The 18,840-nt window shown below is 39.1% G+C and overlaps 2 protein-coding genes across 4 annotated transcripts; one reads left to right on the top strand and one right to left on the bottom strand.

Moving 5' to 3' along the window:
- Positions 1-413: 413 nt before the first annotated feature.
- Positions 414-4,050, top strand: LOC115744444 (protein AE7). Of its 2 annotated transcripts, none has more exons than XM_030679628.2 (6): positions 414-679; positions 907-1,035; positions 1,987-2,092; positions 2,167-2,266; positions 3,264-3,309; positions 3,667-4,050. In XM_030679628.2, exons 2-6 carry the CDS (start codon positions 912-914, stop codon positions 3,774-3,776), a joined length of 486 nt encoding a protein of 161 aa, XP_030535488.1. In that variant the 5' UTR covers positions 414-679; positions 907-911; the 3' UTR covers positions 3,777-4,050. The 2 variants fall into 2 exon arrangements, with proteins under 2 accessions (XP_030535488.1, XP_030535489.1); XM_030679629.2 differs by lacking the exon at positions 414-679 and adding an exon at positions 744-766.
- A 1,731-nt stretch (positions 4,051-5,781) lies between these two features.
- Positions 5,782-18,826, bottom strand: LOC115744443 (26S proteasome non-ATPase regulatory subunit 13 homolog B-like). 2 transcript variants are annotated; one of them, XM_048285440.1, is made up of 7 exons: positions 18,804-18,826; positions 12,202-12,375; positions 9,585-10,028; positions 8,759-8,839; positions 7,166-7,362; positions 6,928-7,027; positions 5,782-6,346 (listed from the first exon to the last, which is right to left on the bottom strand). In XM_048285440.1, exons 2-7 carry the CDS (start codon positions 12,349-12,351, stop codon positions 6,161-6,163), a joined length of 1,158 nt encoding a protein of 385 aa, XP_048141397.1. In that variant the 5' UTR covers positions 12,352-12,375; positions 18,804-18,826; the 3' UTR covers positions 5,782-6,160. The 2 variants fall into 2 exon arrangements, with proteins under 2 accessions (XP_048141397.1, XP_030535486.1); XM_030679626.2 differs by lacking the exon at positions 18,804-18,826 and having other exon boundaries at positions 12,202-12,445.
- Between the last annotated feature and the right edge of the window lie 14 nt (positions 18,827-18,840).

Below are 18,840 nucleotides of genomic sequence, written 5' to 3'. Positions count from 1 at the left end.
AATCCAAAAATTGCAATTGCATATTTGTTAATACAAAAAATATTTCGGATGTAATTTGTCTTTGCCCCCTAAATGCGAAATGGTTGAAAGTTTTCAAAATGTAGAACAGAGTGCTCATGTGAGATTGTGTTAGTCTTAAGTTATTCATGTCCCATAGGACATTGGCTGAGGGTGGTTATTGGAGTCTTAATTTCTAGAGTGGAGACTCAAATTAAAATCGAAATTAAAGGCATGCATGCTCTAACTTAACTTTAACGGTTAAAAAAAGAATTTTTTTTTTTTGTTTTTTGATAACTAAGTTGCTGATGGAGAATTAGGGTTAATTTTGGGATATTTGGGGACAATTATCCCAAATTAATTAAAAAAGTTTTGAGTGAAAGTCCGTTTTTCCAAGTGTTGGACATGGACGGCTATCAACAGGGGGAAAAATCGCAGGTTCGTAGAAACTCCTAATAAACGCATCTCACCCCTTGCTACGCCGGTGCCGGCAATTTCGCCCCAAGAATTCTGTCGTTGCTCGCCCGGCCCCTCCCCCCCCTCCAGACCGCCGCCGTCTTTCGGTTGTGCCCATCTCTCTCTCTTTCTCTCTCGGCCATTGTCGCAGTCAAGTTCTTGTGTGAAGCTACGCAACTCGGAGAGACGCTTAATAAAGGTCCAGACTTTTCAACCAAAACCCCAGGTAGGTTATACCCATTCATCGATTTCGTTGAACGAACGGGTCTTGAGTCTTGGATTGCTTGAGCGCTGAATTTTTGTTCAATTCCTCGTAATGTCTTGATGCCCCGCATCTGAGCTCAATTTCTCATTGTTTCGGTCCCTCTTCCCTTCCTTCTTTACGCCCTTTGGTTTTTGGTTTTCTAAGTTTGCACTTGTGTTTAGCCTCGTGATGATTGAGAATTTGTGCAGGGGAAATGGTGTCTGACCTAATCAATGCCAATCCCGTGGTGTATGAGAAGAAGGAACGCCGGGTTCGGAGCACGCCGTCATGTCTCGATGAATACGCTGCCGAACCCATCGATCAGCTAGAGATTTTCGATATCCTTTTCTTCTTTGTTAGTTCTTGTTTGATTTGACTTGATTCAATTCGATATGATTTGGTTCAAATTCCTTTCTTTTTGGGTCAGTTGTTTTTTAGCTGTTTTATGCTTGTGCATAATCTTAGTTTCAGGTATGTGAATGATTGGTAAGTTCCTTTTGCTTTGTAGACAGTTAATTGATTCAGGAACTTGTGACATGAGATACAGGAAGTTTATTTAGTGAGAGTAAAGTCAAAGGTTGCAGTTTTAAGTCTACTGTGCAGAAGTGAGCGCGCATTGGCAGCTTTTGTATCCACCTTGAGGGTAGACCACCGGTTTCAGATTCTAATTTTCAAGTGATGTTGATGTAGCCACCTAGAAATTGATATAAGTTTATGCACAGTTTGGATCAATATTTGGCCATATTGCTCTGTGGTACTCAAACTGGTGTTCCTCTCGAAAGTTCACCTGCTGATCATCGTATTTTGGTGAGGTCAGCACCTATAAAATCGATGTCCATGTAAAAATGAGATAACTGTGTTTATTTTTTAAACTTGCTAATGAGTTGTTTTTTTTATGATCGGTTGATTATAATGAGGTAACTTCTTTATGAAATTCCAGAAAGGTTGAAATATCTGTAACTAGTATTGTTCTTTATTTCGAGTTTCGTGATCTTAGTATGTCAGAGAAGAAAATGATTAGCCAGACTAACTTATGCTATTGGCGAGTCTCAGGAGTTAATGCCTGAAAGCCCATAAGTTGATAGTAAGATTGATCTTTTCTGCATTTCAAACTCATGGGTTTACTATTTGATGCTGAGAACTCTTGAATGTATTTTTCAAGAGTTCACACTGCGCACAGGAAAAAGAATTTGATGTTCTTTTCTCACATGGAGAGCTTTTGGAAGTTGAATTTGACGTTGTCCGTGCCCGATCAGTTGAGAATATGTTGAAATCCTTAACGGTCATACATCATCTCAGAGATATAAAGGACCCGGAACACCCATACTCTTTGGAAGAGCTGAAGGTAATCACCGAAGATGCCATCGAGGTAGATGATTCGAATAGTTATGTCAGGTAAGTTGTCTTTTCCTATCCCCATTGCATATTCTCCATTGGAATTGGAGTCTTAACCAGACAATCTTCTTTAGGGTCACATTTACTCCAACAGTTGAACATTGCAGTATGGCAACAATAATTGGTTTATGCCTAAGAGTGAAACTTATGAGGAGCTTGCCAACACGATACAAGGTATGACATACATTCTTTGGTTGCATTGTACTTTTATCTGATTATAGATGATTACTTGGGTGGATGCCCAATTACATATGCAAAGCCTCCTATGATTATGGGATAATAGTTTGATTTGGTTGTGTCAAATTTCTTATTTAGCGTGATGCAGAATTGTCCATAGCTTGCTTAAAGTGTATTGGTTTTTTTTTCTTTTTGGTCGGAAAGTGTATTGGGTTGATATAATGGTATATCAAGGTGTTTTCTATTGAGTCCGGTTCCTTCTATCCTTTCTTTAGGTAGTGAAAGAAGTTGCATGCATTTGTTACAATTGTTACTGAAATAGTTCAAGGTCTGGAAATTGCAGATTGCAGTTAATCTTGTCCAATATAACGAATCTAAGTTGTGAGCATAGATGGATAATAAGGAAAGCCAGATATGACTATAGGGAAAACACATGCTTTTGTGGCTTCTCAGCACTGCTGTGTACATGGCTACGATGGTTGTTGATCTATTGCTGTGTATGTTCACACGCACAAGGTCGTCTGTAAATTATGCCTCCTTTTTGCTTTGTCGGCAGAATGCAGAATTTGGTCTGCGGTTTTTCCAATTAATTTTCCAGTGGCCTGAGTATCCACAGGAAGTTTTGCGGATCTTATTCTGGCTGGCAGACCTTAATTATGTTGGAAGCTAGTTGCATTGGCTGCTATGAATTATATATAATGAGATCCATGCAGCAATAAATATTGTTATTGTTTCTGTTTATGTTAAATTACTGCTAGTTGTCTCTTGAGAAGAGATCTGGTCAGTCCCCACATTCCTGTTATTGAGCTTGTTGGCAATTATATCCTCCTCACTCAAATTGCACACACATTCTCTTTAAGTGGATAATTAATGATTATACATGTGATGGAGTGCAATTCACTTTTTAACCAAGTTTTCTGTTAGCATATCCGCCGCATGTGCTCTTGCTACATTTCTGTATTTGAGAGATCAGCAAAGATTTTATTTTTCTCAGGTGGATATTAGGATTGCACCTGGTAGTCATGCAACCGAAGCTGCAGGTTTCTCTCTCTCTCCCTCTCTCTCTCTCTCTCTCTCTCCTGCTTGTTTGCCAAAACATCCATTATCGAATTCCTCAACATTGCTGCGATCTGCTGCTTCTGCTTAATTGTTGCAATACTACGATGGTAGATACTGGAAACTGATGTTGCAAGTAACTGCCTCTATGTCATTATGTATTGCTTGTGAAATCTGTTGGGCAAATTAAAGAAGTCAGGGGACAAAGCTTTTGAGAAGGCACTGTAATTATCTTTCGAAATGATTTGATCGAAGAATCGTGTGTCCTTTCACTTTGTGTGATTTTATCTTGGTCATTGACAATGTTCATGATGTGGGTTCTACATCGTACAACATTGCAGTAAATAAGCAACTAAATGACAAAGAACGGGTTGCTGCTGCGCTGGAGAACCCTAACCTGGTGGACATGGTCGATGAGTGTTTGGCTCCTACTAATGGCTTAGCAGGATGAAAGCGATTTCTGCTTGGTGATTTAAGCAGGTCTACCGGGCCAAGATGTATAGGTTATTTCCCTATTCAATCATGCACTTGCCATTTTCTTTCATAGAGTGCCATTGGCGGGTAGATTTAGTTAAAAGGCTATAAAATATCTATACTTTTGTTTCCTGTGACATGTAAGTTTCAGTAGCTTGAGATATTTGGAGCTTTGAAATGTACTATTTAGCAGCCAAATTTTAATATAAATTGTGTAATCTGGTTTTAAAGCATATTCGTGTCGGGATGTTTCAAAGGCTTGTCTTGCAATCCTTGTTTCTCGGTAAGTTCCCATTACTGTTACTGGTAAACAAGTAAAGGAGCCAAATACCCAACACACTTTCTTTTGGTGTCCCTATTTTAGGAATTTAGATTTAGATGAGCGTGCTAAGACCTAGTGCTAAAAAGAACCTGGCATGGTAGTTATTCTTTCTTCGCCATAGAATGTTGGTGTTTGAAGGACTACATTAAAGGTTCTTGATAGTAAAGACCGGAGGCACATAGCTCAGGCTGACCTACGGCTTGAAAGGCAATGGTCCGAAGATCATTAATCGTATGCCAGCAAATGGTTTCTTGTGTTGATGAATGCAACAGAATGGACGACAAGATGTTCTGTTCAAGCAACTTGGAATCTGACCTTGAACATTAAGGCAGATAACTGCAGCGGTTACGCAGCGGACGAGAAATTACTGAGGCCCCTCAGAATGATCCGTTTTGGCACTATTGGTTTTATAGTAGGAGACAACCAAGAAGTTAGACAAATTTTGTTCATGTAGGAGTACCATGCGTTTACTACCATTTTTTTTCGGTCGAATCATACGTTTACTTATTTACAGAAGTCTACGGCTATGTTTGGTCATCTAAATTGGATAGAATTGAATAGATAAGATATGAAATTTAGAGATTTCCCTATTTAATGAATGTAGTGATAAAGGCGGATATTTTTATATTCATTCGTATCCATTTTTTGGTATGAACGACATATTAGTGCATATGAACTTCAAAATGCAGATGAAGATAGTGACAATTTCTCATGCAGATGAAGATAGTGACAATTTCTCATGACTCACTGTCAAAGAAATCACAAACGCACATTAATGATTAAGAAGATCATTGTAATATTTCATATCTTTAAAGTTCGATTATGATACGAAATGTAAATGGGCTATAGCAATATCAATAATATAGATCAGACAGAGAATGCCAAATCTAGTAAAAGAGAAAAAACATTATAAATCACCTTAGAAATTCTAAAAATTATGGTGCTTCGACTTTCTCACTACTTTCGTAAAACTTTTACTTGAATCACAGTGTTACGAAGGAGCTTTGATTCTCGTTGCTTTTGTGGACTTTTAAAATGAACCAGAAAATTACGAATGAGAAAAGCTCAACTCTCTTGTCGTTTTTATAGAGCTTTGACTGTACCTAAGAATTAGGGAGGAGCCCTGCAATTCCAATATAAATAAGAGATACCAAGAAGTAGACAGAGGAGTTAGATTTTTTAAGAAATCTCATTAGCCCGCATTCTTTAAAAATTAGAAAAACCACCTTCGAGGTTGAATTTGTTTATTTAAAATTTAGACTCTCCTACATCATTAAAAAAAATTATTTAAAAAAGTAACTCTTATAAATAAAATTATCCATCGTTATCTTGTCTTAGAGCCAAAAAACAAATGCAGGATAGGATACTTGTAGCTTGACTACCAAACATAACCTAAGAGTACAAAGACCGATTTTACAAAATTGATCACCAAAATGATCTAAGAAGCTCTAGCCAAATATTCAACAAATGAGCAATATTCAAGTACACGACTAGAGTCACATTTCTCTGTCTGTTTCGTACTCTCGGCATTGCTCTTTTCTCATATATCCCCATAAGGCTCGTATGCCTTTCAGCATTGGGCACTTTGGAGTTGGTAGTACCATCCAATGCATTAGTACACAGGTAGCACCCCACAAGGCAGCTACGAACAGATCGTGCGTTCATCTAAAAATATATTCATTCTGGAAGTCACAAAGCTACAAAAATTCTCCCACAGCATTTGTTGATCCACGTGATGGTGGATCAAAAAGGACACAACCGAGGCGAAAGAAATCAGTACATGTTCCAATAACCATACCCGAAGGGCAAAGCCGAGTCACCACAGATTTAAGACATTCGTAATCCTCAAGGCGAGGAAGTATGAGGAATTGCTGATTCCGGAGAAGATTTGGGCATAAAACAATGAAGCACCAAGGAAGTAAACTGAGATTGCATAACTGCCTGATCCCGAGCCTTGCTAGAAGTGGCTCGTTTTTCTCTCTTCTTTCAGTTCAAATCGGAAGATCGTTACAAAACGAAGAACAGGAACTTGGTAAGAATCATGCAGCGACAAGATCTGGAGTTTCTGCTTCAACAGATAACAAGGCTGTGTGTACTTTGTCCAGCCAATTGTCCAGACGGTCATGCAGCGATTTGACCTGCGGAATCCCCAAAACTCTTGGCTGCACCCATGAAACGTATACTGTCCCCTCAACTTGATCGATTACGCCCTCAATAAGATGAACCTGAGTTGAGATTCTAATGGTTAGACTACTGTAAAGTAAGGTAAAGGCTTCGATATCAGTTTTCCAGGACATATGCTAGAGCCGAACAGGTGCAAACAATTATTAAATCCAAGTATTTGCCACAATGGTGTATGCAGAAAAGGAAAATGTTACTCTAAATTTTCAGAAACAGACACTGATGCATTTCTAAAGCTCTTTTAACCTTATACAAGGATTAGTGGTGGTCAGTTCACAAGCAAGAATAACTCAAGCATCTTCTACCCTCAATTATAAAACTTAGCATCAATGGTGAAAGAATAGAAAGAAATGCTGATTCACATCAGTGACACTTATCGCACAAAACTATTTATGGCTAATTAATACTAGCTAATATATTAACAGGGCGCACTTTCAAAGCTGTCGCTTTAGGCAGTCAGTACCACAAAACAAAAACCTGGATCTTAACTAATTCTGTATTATGAACCAACAACAGAAGCTTTGTTTGCTTCATTTACAGTCATTGGGAGCTCCTCACAGGTAATGGCAACACGGTGGATACTCATTAAAGTGAAAATAATGCAAACCTTAGAAAATAAACTTACAGACAAACTCTTCATGAGAAGATGCTCAACATCCTGTGTAGAAAGTCTTGTGTGCTCTGCAATAACGCACAATGGAATGGTTCGATCCTCAGATGGTCGACTGCAAAAATTCACATTGCCGTTCTCCATCAGCATTAGGATGACAAAGATCCTATGCATTAATACAAAGATAAAGACAACCCCAAAAGCGATGAAGGAAGGTAATCATACCAAACCAATAAATAAAGGATAATCATACCTGAAGATGATTTCCATAAGGCACAGAATGTTGATCTTTTCCAACAGCTTCTTCTCATTCTCAACCAACCCTGGTTGGGCATTCAGAGCAGCACTGTGGACATGGCACAGTTCCCTATAACGAACTAAATCACCGGTGTTAAATGCCTGGAGAATATAGTATAGCCACTCAACCTTTGTCCCCACAAGGCTCTTTATCTGCAGCATTCAAGGAAAGATGTGGATAGATCAGTACAACTTGACCTTATCAACAACACTAGTCAATAAGAAAATAGCCATTAATCTCATAAATCCAATAAAGAGAAGCCTCCAGGCTTCAGTATTAAGCAATCCTTATCAATGAGAAGAATTAAACCATGTCACTCGTGCTGTTGGAAGTCGTAAGTCTGACAATAGACTGACAGTAATGCTTGTGGCTAAGTGACAAAGATCTGACCAAGAGGGTCTCTATATGAGCTCCAGCCACCAGCAATGTTCTACAATAAAAGACCAGAACTATCCTACTTAAGCCTCCACCAACTCCCACCAGTGAGTGGGTCGGCATCTAAATCAATGGCACCCTTCTCTTGGATAGTCTTTTACAAGTTTTTGGGATGGATATTTCCCAAGGTAGTCAGCAAGACCATTACAATCCCATGAGAAGACAATGACATTAGCTTACTATACCATCCTAGTCAGGAGAAAAGGTGAAAGTGAACCTGTCATCAAATGACGACTAGCGTAAAATCAATATAAAATTGTTGGAGAAATTTCACAACTTGCTTACTGCAATGTGGATTCCAAAGAAAGCATCTTGTGAATATTTAAGTGTGGACCCAACCCCTTATAGAGTATCAACCTTGAGGCAAGACAAAAACTTGATATCCAAAATAATGTTGGACGGCAAGATGTACTGAGCAAACCCAAATTTAACAACAAGCCAAAAGAAAACTCATCAAGTCCAACCCAAAAGAGAAATTATCCAACCTTTCAATATGAAATTTGACATTCCAGTGTTCAAAAGAGTTCTAATCAGATGTTATGGGATTTGACCATCAGGTTTAAAGATTTCAAAGTTATAATGATGAAGGTGTGACTTGAAAGTATCTTATCTGCAGTAAACCCTATGTTTAACCAATTTTCAAAATTGTAGCGTAGATCAAACTAGATCCAAACTAGATTAGTGACTTAACCAGTTAAACTAGGCACAGTAAAAAACCTTATCAAAATAAAATAAATTCCTTACAAAAATAATACACTAGACTTAAAATTTGCCCATCCGAGACGGCAGGTAAGCACTGCAAGATGTTAAAGGTTGTGCAATCGGGTTAACTGCACTGCAATTCAACGTTTTATTCAAATGGGATAAAAATATATGTTGACTAGAAATTATCTGCCTGCCACCTTTAAGGTTAAGGTATGCACAGGTCAGATGGTTGAGCCTGTGTCCAAGCCTTCACAGAGCAGGGCCTCAAATCCCTCTTCTGACATTCATGCCTTAAATTTCCAGAAAGACCAGATTCTACTACCTCATTGGAGAATTTGTTAATTGTAACGTACCCGAAGATCAAAGACCTACAATTCTGACAGAAATTTCAGAACAAGGCATACTTACAATAGGATGAGCTAGCAGTTCCCCAAAGTTGTAGATGTTGTCTCCCAGCAAGGCAGAAAGGGACAAATCAAATGCCAAATCCTAAACATGAAATTCAAATTTCTAGTGTTAGCATTGGATCATACATGACTTAGAACTCTTGTATCAAGATAATGAGAAAGCAGCAGGAAAACCATGATTAGTTAGTGCAGTGACTTATATTAGCCAGAGATGTAACCGAAGCACTAGCATCTATTCCTGCTAGCAGACAGATAAACCAAAATGGCAACGCTCTAGCAACCACTTCAAACATGTATTTGTTCAAGGAAACACCATAGACTATTCTTTCCTTTATATTAAAACAACAATATCATTTTCAAACTACATTTGAAGTAAGATTTCTGCAAAACAATTAGTGTGTAAACATCCTGAAACCACATTAAAGAAAAGCGTTTGAATTGCATCAGCAAACACAGTAAAAGAAATGCAATGCAAAAACCCCAATGAAGGAATATGATAATCTAATTGAGCACGTATATGCCCGACAGGATAATAGAATTGAGACATCAAGTACGACTGGTAGAATTTTACAACTAGACCCCTCATTTAGACTGTATTCTCTGTAATTTGATGACCTAGTTCAAATTCGCAAAACCAAGGAAATAAAAGAACTATAACAATGCATCAAACAGAGCTGATGAGATTCATTCTGCTGAGTTTCTTAAGCTATCTGTTGAATTCCTATTTTACATTAGAAAATATGTATAGATTCTAGTTAAACCCCTTAAACGATAGTCTTTGAGGCAATAAAATGCTGTTTAACAAGTGGAATATTTGTCCGAAATACCTGCTTAAATGAATCTGAGAGTGAATCTACTGATGTGTATGCCAAATATAAAAGAGCACTTCTGTAGAACTCCGCATATTCTTTGCGCAATTTATGGTATTGTGATGAAACCCAGTAATAGCTGGCATAGACAGATGGATCAATGTCAGTCATGCTGTCGAGGGTACTCTTCCCCTCTTCAAGAAGCTTTTTGCATTCTTTTTGGTCATTATCCAGCTTGAACATGGCTATCTGCAACTTAATGTAGAGGATGGGCTCCCCTATACGCTGTTCCCTCGTAGACTGAAGTTTCTCTATGATGCCTTCAAGAAAACTGATGGCAGCTTCTTTCTCTTTATACTGCCGAGAGACTATAGTAGCGAAATGGGCAAGCTTAAGGAGATTGATTTTAGTCTCGAAGTCCGTGATGAAATTATGATATAACTGAATCAACATATCTCCAGCCTGAAACAAGAATCAACAGACAATAGTTGATAAGCAGTCTTGAAAGAAAATGCAGTTCCTGAAAGGGAACCAATATCCATAAGAAATCTTATGATAACAGTAGCATATGTTTCTAAGAAACTAATGGTACTGACCCCAAAGGAAAGATGAAATAATGATTGCAAGCTTGATGGTTGATATGTGCGTAAGTGTTTGATGGGCATTGGTTTATGATCTATGAATTGAAGAGTTCATTTTAAGATTTACAGTCTACTATGATATGCAGAAACATCTGCTGGTATGTTGGAAAAAAGCGGTCTGGCCATCCAGTTTACTAAAAACTTGAATCCAGCAGCTTCCCTGCTTCTACACTACGGCCTAAGAATTTTACTTGATATAAAAGAAAAAATTCTATATGCTAAGATGTGAAATGATATTCAGATGTTAAAAAATTCTAGAAGGGAAGCCAGAGGAGAAATTGTCAGAGAGGCCTGCCGCAGGGCAGAGCCTCTTGAGAGGGCAATGCGCCAGAATTAGTCGCAATAAGCCAGGTCAACTACAAAATACAGTAGATGGCCAAAAAACAGTAAGATCCCAAATGCCAATTGCCACAATAATAATCAAAAGTCAAAGACTGCTTATATTCATCAACTAGTTAAGCCCACCCAGAACACAAATATCCCCAGAATGAGTTGTACTAAAAGATGAACATCCCCATAAGTGGTGTAACAACACGGCTTGATCCAGGTCAGTACAAACCCAAAAAGGAAATATCAAAATGGCAATCATTTGCAGGTGTGTCTTTACTAAGGTTTCCCAAACTTCGCCACCTAGTTTTTCCTCGAACTACACATCTACAGGAACAGATCTGCTTTAATACCCCTTGGAATCACCCAGCCCTTTAAACATGAACCAAATCTCAAAAGGAGTACTCAAGTGGTAACAACTAAGGTCATAATGCATGAATAACATCAGCAAGTGCTTTCCCACAAGATGTGGACGTGGAGTTTACAAGTAGCAATGATAACAGATAATTAGGTTCTCTATATGAGTGCAAAAGTTTCTAAAGCTTCATTCATAATCCAAACCACCAAGAGAACATGACCAAGGATGTGAGATTCACTAAATCCCACCGCACTTTGATACCATATATACTCAAATGCTCTGAAACTTTTACTCCCGGCACGTAGCAGATGTTTGATACCAAGATTGCAAGTGAATGGCACTATCATACCGTTAAGAAAGCGAAACCAAGCACCAATTATCAAGTGAAATATATCAGATAAGCGACAATCCAATTCCACATAATGCTCACTGGTTCTTAATCTAACCATGCTCCTTGATAGGTTAGAAGTCTAAAATTCATGTTGAAAGCCTACATGCTGGACACAAAGACCGAGCAACCTGTGTATCCCAACTATAGTCAATATAGGTAAAAGCAGTCATTCTGGCAAGAACCATAAACCATGGACCAGATTCTTCAGCTTCAGCTCATCTGACCTTGTTATCTAAATTTTCCACTCAACCAGCTCATCATTATTTAACCATGCTTAGGCATCAAAAAAGGACTATTTTGTTTCCACCAACCTATTGTATAACATTCCATTTCAACCCTATCTCTTGCTTCTATAAGACGAGAGCGGGCTACACAACCTTTTGACCACACTTTCATATTATATATCCTATTTTGTTTCTGGCCAACAATCCACGAATTCAAAGGCCAGAAACCGGGAAATCTCAGGTGCCCATGGACTCAGAGGTAGATCTCCTCGACCTTCAAATCAGTTCACCTAAACAAGAACCACAGAACACCCAATTCACCTAAAGAATAAGTGAATGGAAACTCTAGTCATCCCGAGTAAAATCAAAGAAGACATAAATTCCAATAGGCCATGCACAAAGGACCACATGAACGGGAAGTTCATTTACTCAACCAATAAATGAGCCTAAAACACACAAAAAATTCCATCATTTAGCGAAGCGAACTAAAACTAAGAGCAGAAAGAGAAAATTCCAGAACCCCTAATTTATGTCGCTAAGCAGCTACAAAAGCGAACTTTAGCAGTCAAGAAAGTCAAACAGGCCAACTCGAGCTCGCCTCCGCAAGATCTACATCCCTCAATGGCCATAAACGCACGCTCGCACGCAGGAATCAAACAGAGAGTTACAAGGAGAAGTGAGAAGAGGGAGTGACCTGAGAAGCGGCGTGAGAGACGAACTGCTCGAGCTTGAGAGTGAGCTGGTGCCAGAGCTTCTTCTGGTACAGATCCTCGAGCGCATTGTACCACTCCGCCAGCTCCGGATGCGCGTTCCGCTGCGAATCCAAGTATTGCAGAGCAGCCATGTCCGCCGAAAGCGAGCGAGCGAGCGAGAGAGAGTTTCGGCTCGCGAGAGAAAAATCTGGAAACCTCTCTGCGTTCCGTTTTTCCTTTTCGTCTTTTCTGCTGTTTTATTCTCGAGAAGAACGACGAGCATCGGGGTAATTCGGGTCGGGCCATCTCGATTCCTGGTGGGTCGGATCAATTGGAAGAGGTCCAACTAGAATCCACGATGTCTTTTCTGGGTTCATCCATAGTTACGTGGGACTAGTCACGGCCGGTTCGGTAGAACCGCCGGTTCCGGTTCAGGAACCGGCCGTGTAAAATGGCGGTTCCGGTTCCGCTTCGAAACCGTCGGTTCATTCCGATTCTTTTTTAATAATAATTTTTAAAATAATAAATAATAAAATAAATATAATAAATTATAAATTATAAAATACAATTAAATTGTACATTGTAATAAAATATGGGAAAAAAAAAGAAAAGGAATGGGCTTGAACTTAATGAATTATCATTAAGCGCCTACATATCTTCTTGGGGATAGAAGAATCAAAGCCCATGTAGTTCTTTTACCTTTGAGAACCCCAACTTACCTCATCGTCAATCATCGCTACCCGTTGTGGTACCCGTGGCGGTGGTATCTCCAACATCATCGCTAAAAAATTCGTGTTCACGATCTAACTCTTAGTGTCGATATTTCGCCCTCGTCCAATCGCCGACACAAGCTTGAGCTTCCACAGAGTCCGGGCTTAATCTTGAACGGCGAGAGTCCAAAATTAATCCTCCGTAACTAAATGCTTGTTCAACCGCAACCGTTGAAGAAGAGATTGCTAATATTTGACGAGCGATGAGGGCGAGAACTGGATACTTGATTTGGTGACTCTTCCACCACTTCAGGATTTCGAAATCCGTACTATGTTCTACATCACGAAACTCAAATTGAGTGGTTAAATATTTTTCTATTTCGTAAATACTACCCGTTGCCCCTTTTTGTTTTTTTTGCCTACTCTTAAGCATATTATACCCTCTACTAAGTGAACTACCACCTTCGCTACGTGAGGTATTAGATTGTAAAGATCCATAATCACTTAAACCATATCTACTACAAAATTCTTCATATAATCCTACTATAGATTCTTTAACATGTCCTAATATATTTGAAATATCTATTGAATCATCCAAATGTAAACAATCATGATAATACACATTCAAATAATCTTGCAAACCTTCTAATTTAATACGTGGATCAAAAACAATACCAACTAAATAGACAAGAGGAATTTGCAAATAATAATGCAACCATTTTTCTCGCATTACTAAAATAGTTTGACCTAATTCGGTATCATTTTCATATTCACTAAAAACACTACTAATATTAACACACTCTATTAAAAATAAATGCGTTGTAGAATAATAAATACCAGATAAAGTCTTAGTAGCATCATTAAAAATTTTCAAAATATCTAAAATTTTCTTGCAAACGTTCCAATGTTGAGGAAGTAAAGTAATTTCGGGAATATTTTGTGAAATAAACATACATAATAAATCTTTATATTCAAAAGTTTGCCGAAGCAACTCGTACGTAGAATTCCAACGAGTCGGAATATCTTTTGGAAATCTTCTTGCCCTTCTCCCATTTTGTTTACAAAATTTTCCCCATGATTTCATATATTGGAGACGACTCCATAAAAATTTAATTGCACTTTTTATTGGGGCGAGAGAAGTGTCAAGAGTTCGTAAACCATTTTGTACACATAAATTTAAAACATGACAAGCACATCTAATGTGAAAAAATTGTCCGCCAAAAGTGGGTTTGCAAATATTTTCTAATTCGGGAATATAAGCGGTATTTGTGGCGGCATTATCAAAACCAATTGAAAATACTTTATTTATTAAATTATATTCTTCTAAAACTTGCCTAATTATTCTATAAATATTATGAGCCGAATGGCTTTCATCAAAAACTCGGAATGCAATAAGTCTTTTTTGAATTATCCAATTGTCATCTATCCAATGACACGTGACACCCATATAAGAATGAATTTGCCAAGGTTCACTCCAAATATCGCTACCTATATGCACACGTCCATTGAATTCCGCAAAAAATTTTGCTAAAGATTTTTTTCCTTTTTATAAAGATGAAAAACTTCGCTTTAAGAGTATTTTTTGGAATAGTTGGCGCTACGGAACCAACGCAGTATTTATCAAATATTTCATATTAAAATTTTCACCAGTATTAAACGGAGCATGATCAATGGCAACATATTCACCTAATGTTTGTTTATAAAGTGCTTGAATGAAACGAAATATAGGATGAAGATTAGAAGTGGCGTACCCGAAAATTTGTTGTTGCGTATTGTCGATCCCCGCTTGCGTTGGATGTTTTTTCATCAAATGCCGACGAAATGTTCCGTAGCCGTCTCCTTTCGTAAATTTATATGTTTGCAAACAATATTTACATTTTACATTATACTTACCTTCGACTTCATCACGTACCTTGTCAAAGTGTAGCCACAAGTCCGATGTATTATCTCGGCCCTTCCGTTCCGGCTCATTTGCCGTTGACGTTTCTTCGACACCGGTGGGAGGATGAAGACTTTCTTGTGTTGGGATGTGCTCGACGTTCGGAATCGGGACATAGTTGATATTATCGTCGTCGTCTTCCCAACTTGCATACTCACGAGGATCATATTCGGGAATGGGATACTCGGAATCTCCCATAGCCATCTTGCCCTTGTCGGCATTTCTCTTCCACTTGCCATTTTTGAGAGAATTGATCGAAAATCCGATTGAAAGAATTGAGTCGGGATTGAGAAAATTGGGAAAATTTGAGCGATTTGAGAGGATTTCAGAGAGAATTCGAGAGATTGTTCGGAGAATTTGTGACAAAAATGAAAGGGGAAGCATATGTATTTATAGGCAAGAATCATTTTTAATTCTTTTTTTTTCTATATTATGTAAAGCAACGGCCCAAAAAGGGGGGGAGGGGGCCCGGGGCGAGAGCCCAACGGCTCTCGCCCCCGGCCCACTTAAATTTTTTTTTTTTGGTTGGCCGGTTCCCACGTTTCAGAACCGTGGGCCCGGTCAACGGGCCGGTTCCAGGCCGGTTCCGGGCCCAAATTGCCCCCTCTACGTGGGACCCATTTGAATTGCATGCCCAAGAAGATTCAAGAGAAAAAGCAATGAAAATTTTCGATTTTAATAAGCTTGTGCAATAGGGAACACTCATTCATCTTTTCTCTAGTCATCCCCCACGCTTACTATCGTATCGCCATTGAATTAATTTTGATAGAGTGAGCGAGGCATGATTACTAGCGAATGCTGTCAAGTATATATATATATGTGTCGCCTTTTCTTGCTCTGAGAGAGCGGGTAAGAGAGAAAAAGGCATCGAACAAGAGCATCATTGGGGCCTTCGAGGCCCTTAACAAGAGGCGGCATGACTTTAACTTGTGATCAGTGGGGACCATTGCAAATCAAGTCATTTGTTGCACACGAATCTCACGCGGACATATTCATTTCCATAGACATTCTTGATAAAGAATTCGAAATCGTCGGATTTAATTCTTTGCTCGTCATTTACCCCGGATTTCCTTGTATGTTGTCATCGGCACACAACCTCCCTAGGGTCGCGAGGAATTCTTATCTATATTGACCGACTAGTTGGATGAATCTTTTAAGGAAAGCTCGTGCGTGCATGCAGAATTGCACTGCACTTGCCCCATGGCAATTGGCATGAACTCCTTCCCCTCGTGCCTGCAAGGTTTCAACAAATCTTGGCCGATCCTACAAGAAATGAAACACAAAGCAGAAAAAATAAAGCCCGAATAAACAAGTTTCTAATGCTTAGCATATCTCCGAGCTGCCATTTTCCTTTCTAAAACTTGATTTGGGCCTTTAGGGTTAGTATCCCGCTCGATTCTCTCTCTCAAGGAAACTCGATAGATTAAGCCGTCTCCAATGTAATCCTTCAAGAATAGCCAACAAGCTGGCAAGGTTGACCTCGCCGGATAAAGAAGGAAGGGAAGAAAAAGGGAAAAAATAAAAAATAAAAAAAATCGACAAAATATAAAAATATTATTAAAAAGTTATCCACGTCAACATTGGTTGCGCTACGTAAGATAGCCGGTGTCCATATCAGCAAATTTCAGTCAAATTTTGGTCGGATGGACTGACTCAATACAATTGTAACTAAATTGACATAATTATAATTGATTTTAGACTTTTTTTTTTTTTTTGTAATTCTCCAATTGATTGCAATGTTCCAACATCCCACACTTATTTTCTAGGATTGATCGGTTTTCGGCCAGTTTCAGTTCTGGAATGGGCTAATGAAACCAGTGTTTTCATTTCTTGTCCTCTATTTCACGAGTGTGCATGGTACACGACTTATTGCTGCGTTTCTTTCGGGGGATTATTTGAATTATTTTTTTCATTTTCCTTTTGTTGATAGAAGGTGCTAGTTAATGCAATACATTGTTTGACACACACAAAAAAAAAAAATTGCAATACATTGGGAAAGGGGCAAGTGTTACGGAAACAATTGGAATCGAAAATCGGATCGGTGCGCTCAGAGAATCACATAGAATTAGCCGGTTCGGTTCGATCCGGACGATTCATTTTGCTCACCCCTACTATTTTCCACACTTGTCTATCATCTTTTCCTGTCTTTTTTTTTTTTTTTTTTCCATTTCCTGCGTAGACGTGATCATAGACGGGCCTAGGCGATATGCCCGCAAGTCCTCTGATGCCTATTCGTCGTGTGCAAACAACATTTGATATTCGTTATAAAATAGTCGAGCATGTGGGCTGCGTATGTCTAACTGGGTCGAAATGGGCTGAGCTAGCCCAAGAAGGAATATTCTTGCCCAGCCTAACTCGAGTTATATTTTGTGTCCGATGCAATCGGATAGACTCAACATACCGCCCGATCCATGATTAGGTCTAGGGAGCGGATAACAATCTCCCTCCTCCATTGTTTTCTTTCCTTTTTTTCTAAATTTCCAAGTCTAGACAACTTACGCACTTGACAATGCTCTATAAGCAATGTCATGACATGACACCAGGTATGGTTGCCACGAGAAAATAGCTTAGTTTCGATGTGAAATTAGCGGCTTCCGATTTAGCTGTTTATGCAAAACAAAGATACTTACTCCATCTGGACACGAAAAATTAATAAAGTTGATGCGTGTGAACCCTATTGATATGAAGACTGTCTCAATTCACTTCATACAGTCTAAAAATTAGTTTGAGTTCGAACTCGAATTCAAAGGTGTATATCCGTCTCAAGAAGTGGTCATAAGATTCAAAGTAATGTTAATGTGTTCTCTTCTGTATGCATATCCAAGCATATAATGTGAGGAGGCATTGGCATTTGCCTTTGAAAATTTGGTGATTATGTATATTTGATAACTCATATGGTCAACTATCAATCCTCCATGCCTTCCTAAGACTCAGATATCAGACCACTCAATAAATAGTGTCAATTAGGTGCTAATTAAACTAAATTATGCTAGCCAGATTCTCCTAATATAATCATGAGGGATACAGGCAACAACCAACCCTCACACCGGCCAAAAGCCTCAATGATTCATGCCTCTTGTGGGAGGCGAAATGATTCTCACGTGAATTCCAAGCAAAGCAAAGTCGTCGTCTCCTGAAACAAAACCCTCTTTATTTAAGCCCACCTTCTCTCACATTACCATTACCACACACATCGCAGGTAGCCCCAAGAAAAAAGCAGCAGAAATGGTGCGGTTTAGAGTCACATTCACAATCCTCACTTTCCTCCTCATCTTCATCGCCACCATGTCGTCTCTTCCGGCGGCGATTGCGGGACAAGAACAAGCGCAGACGTCCGGCGGAGCATGGCAGAAGCAGCCATGGATGAACCATGGGAGCGACCGCGGCCCTCGGAAGCATCTGGTCAACCCAACTGCCCACCGTCCGTTTCAAGTTCCCAAGTTGCCTGTATAAACCACTTTGCCAGTAATTTTTCCAGGGGGACTAGTTTTCAGTTTCATGTATGCATTCTTTCCTTTTTCCCCAAAGAATGTTTTCCTTGGAGTCTCAAGTGTCGATCAAGGTTCTCCTATTGTAAATGATCAGTTTCTGGGAAGTCTAGGAACTTGTGGGAGTGTTCTTGCTTGCTTGTCCTAATTGTCCTAACTATGCAGTAATTGCACATTTGCGAGACAATGACGGCAGGCTCTCGACTTAAAATTTTATCGGTGGGGTGTCTATTTAAATGTCAACAAGGACTGGGCGTTGTGCAATTAGATATCCATAAGCCTTGGGCAATTCACCAATATACAGGGCAATTACGACAGTTCCATGCAAAGCACAGGTTAAACCTGGAAACTTATTAACAATATCCAGCACCTTAATGAACATAGGATAGCGGCTTGTCTCATCGATCGGGCGAGCGATGCACGTAGAGTACAGGAAAGGAGAGAGGATCCCTTGTTACTAGAGAGAGAGAGAGAGAGAGAGAGAGAGAGAGAGGATCTTTACTA

The sequence above is a fragment of the Rhodamnia argentea genome, chromosome 9 (assembly GCF_020921035.1).
Source record: "Rhodamnia argentea isolate NSW1041297 chromosome 9, ASM2092103v1, whole genome shotgun sequence".
NCBI lineage: Eukaryota > Viridiplantae > Streptophyta > Magnoliopsida > Myrtales > Myrtaceae > Rhodamnia > Rhodamnia argentea.
The sequence above is the reverse complement of the archived record's forward strand: the minus strand, read 5'-3'. Positions and strand labels throughout refer to the sequence as shown.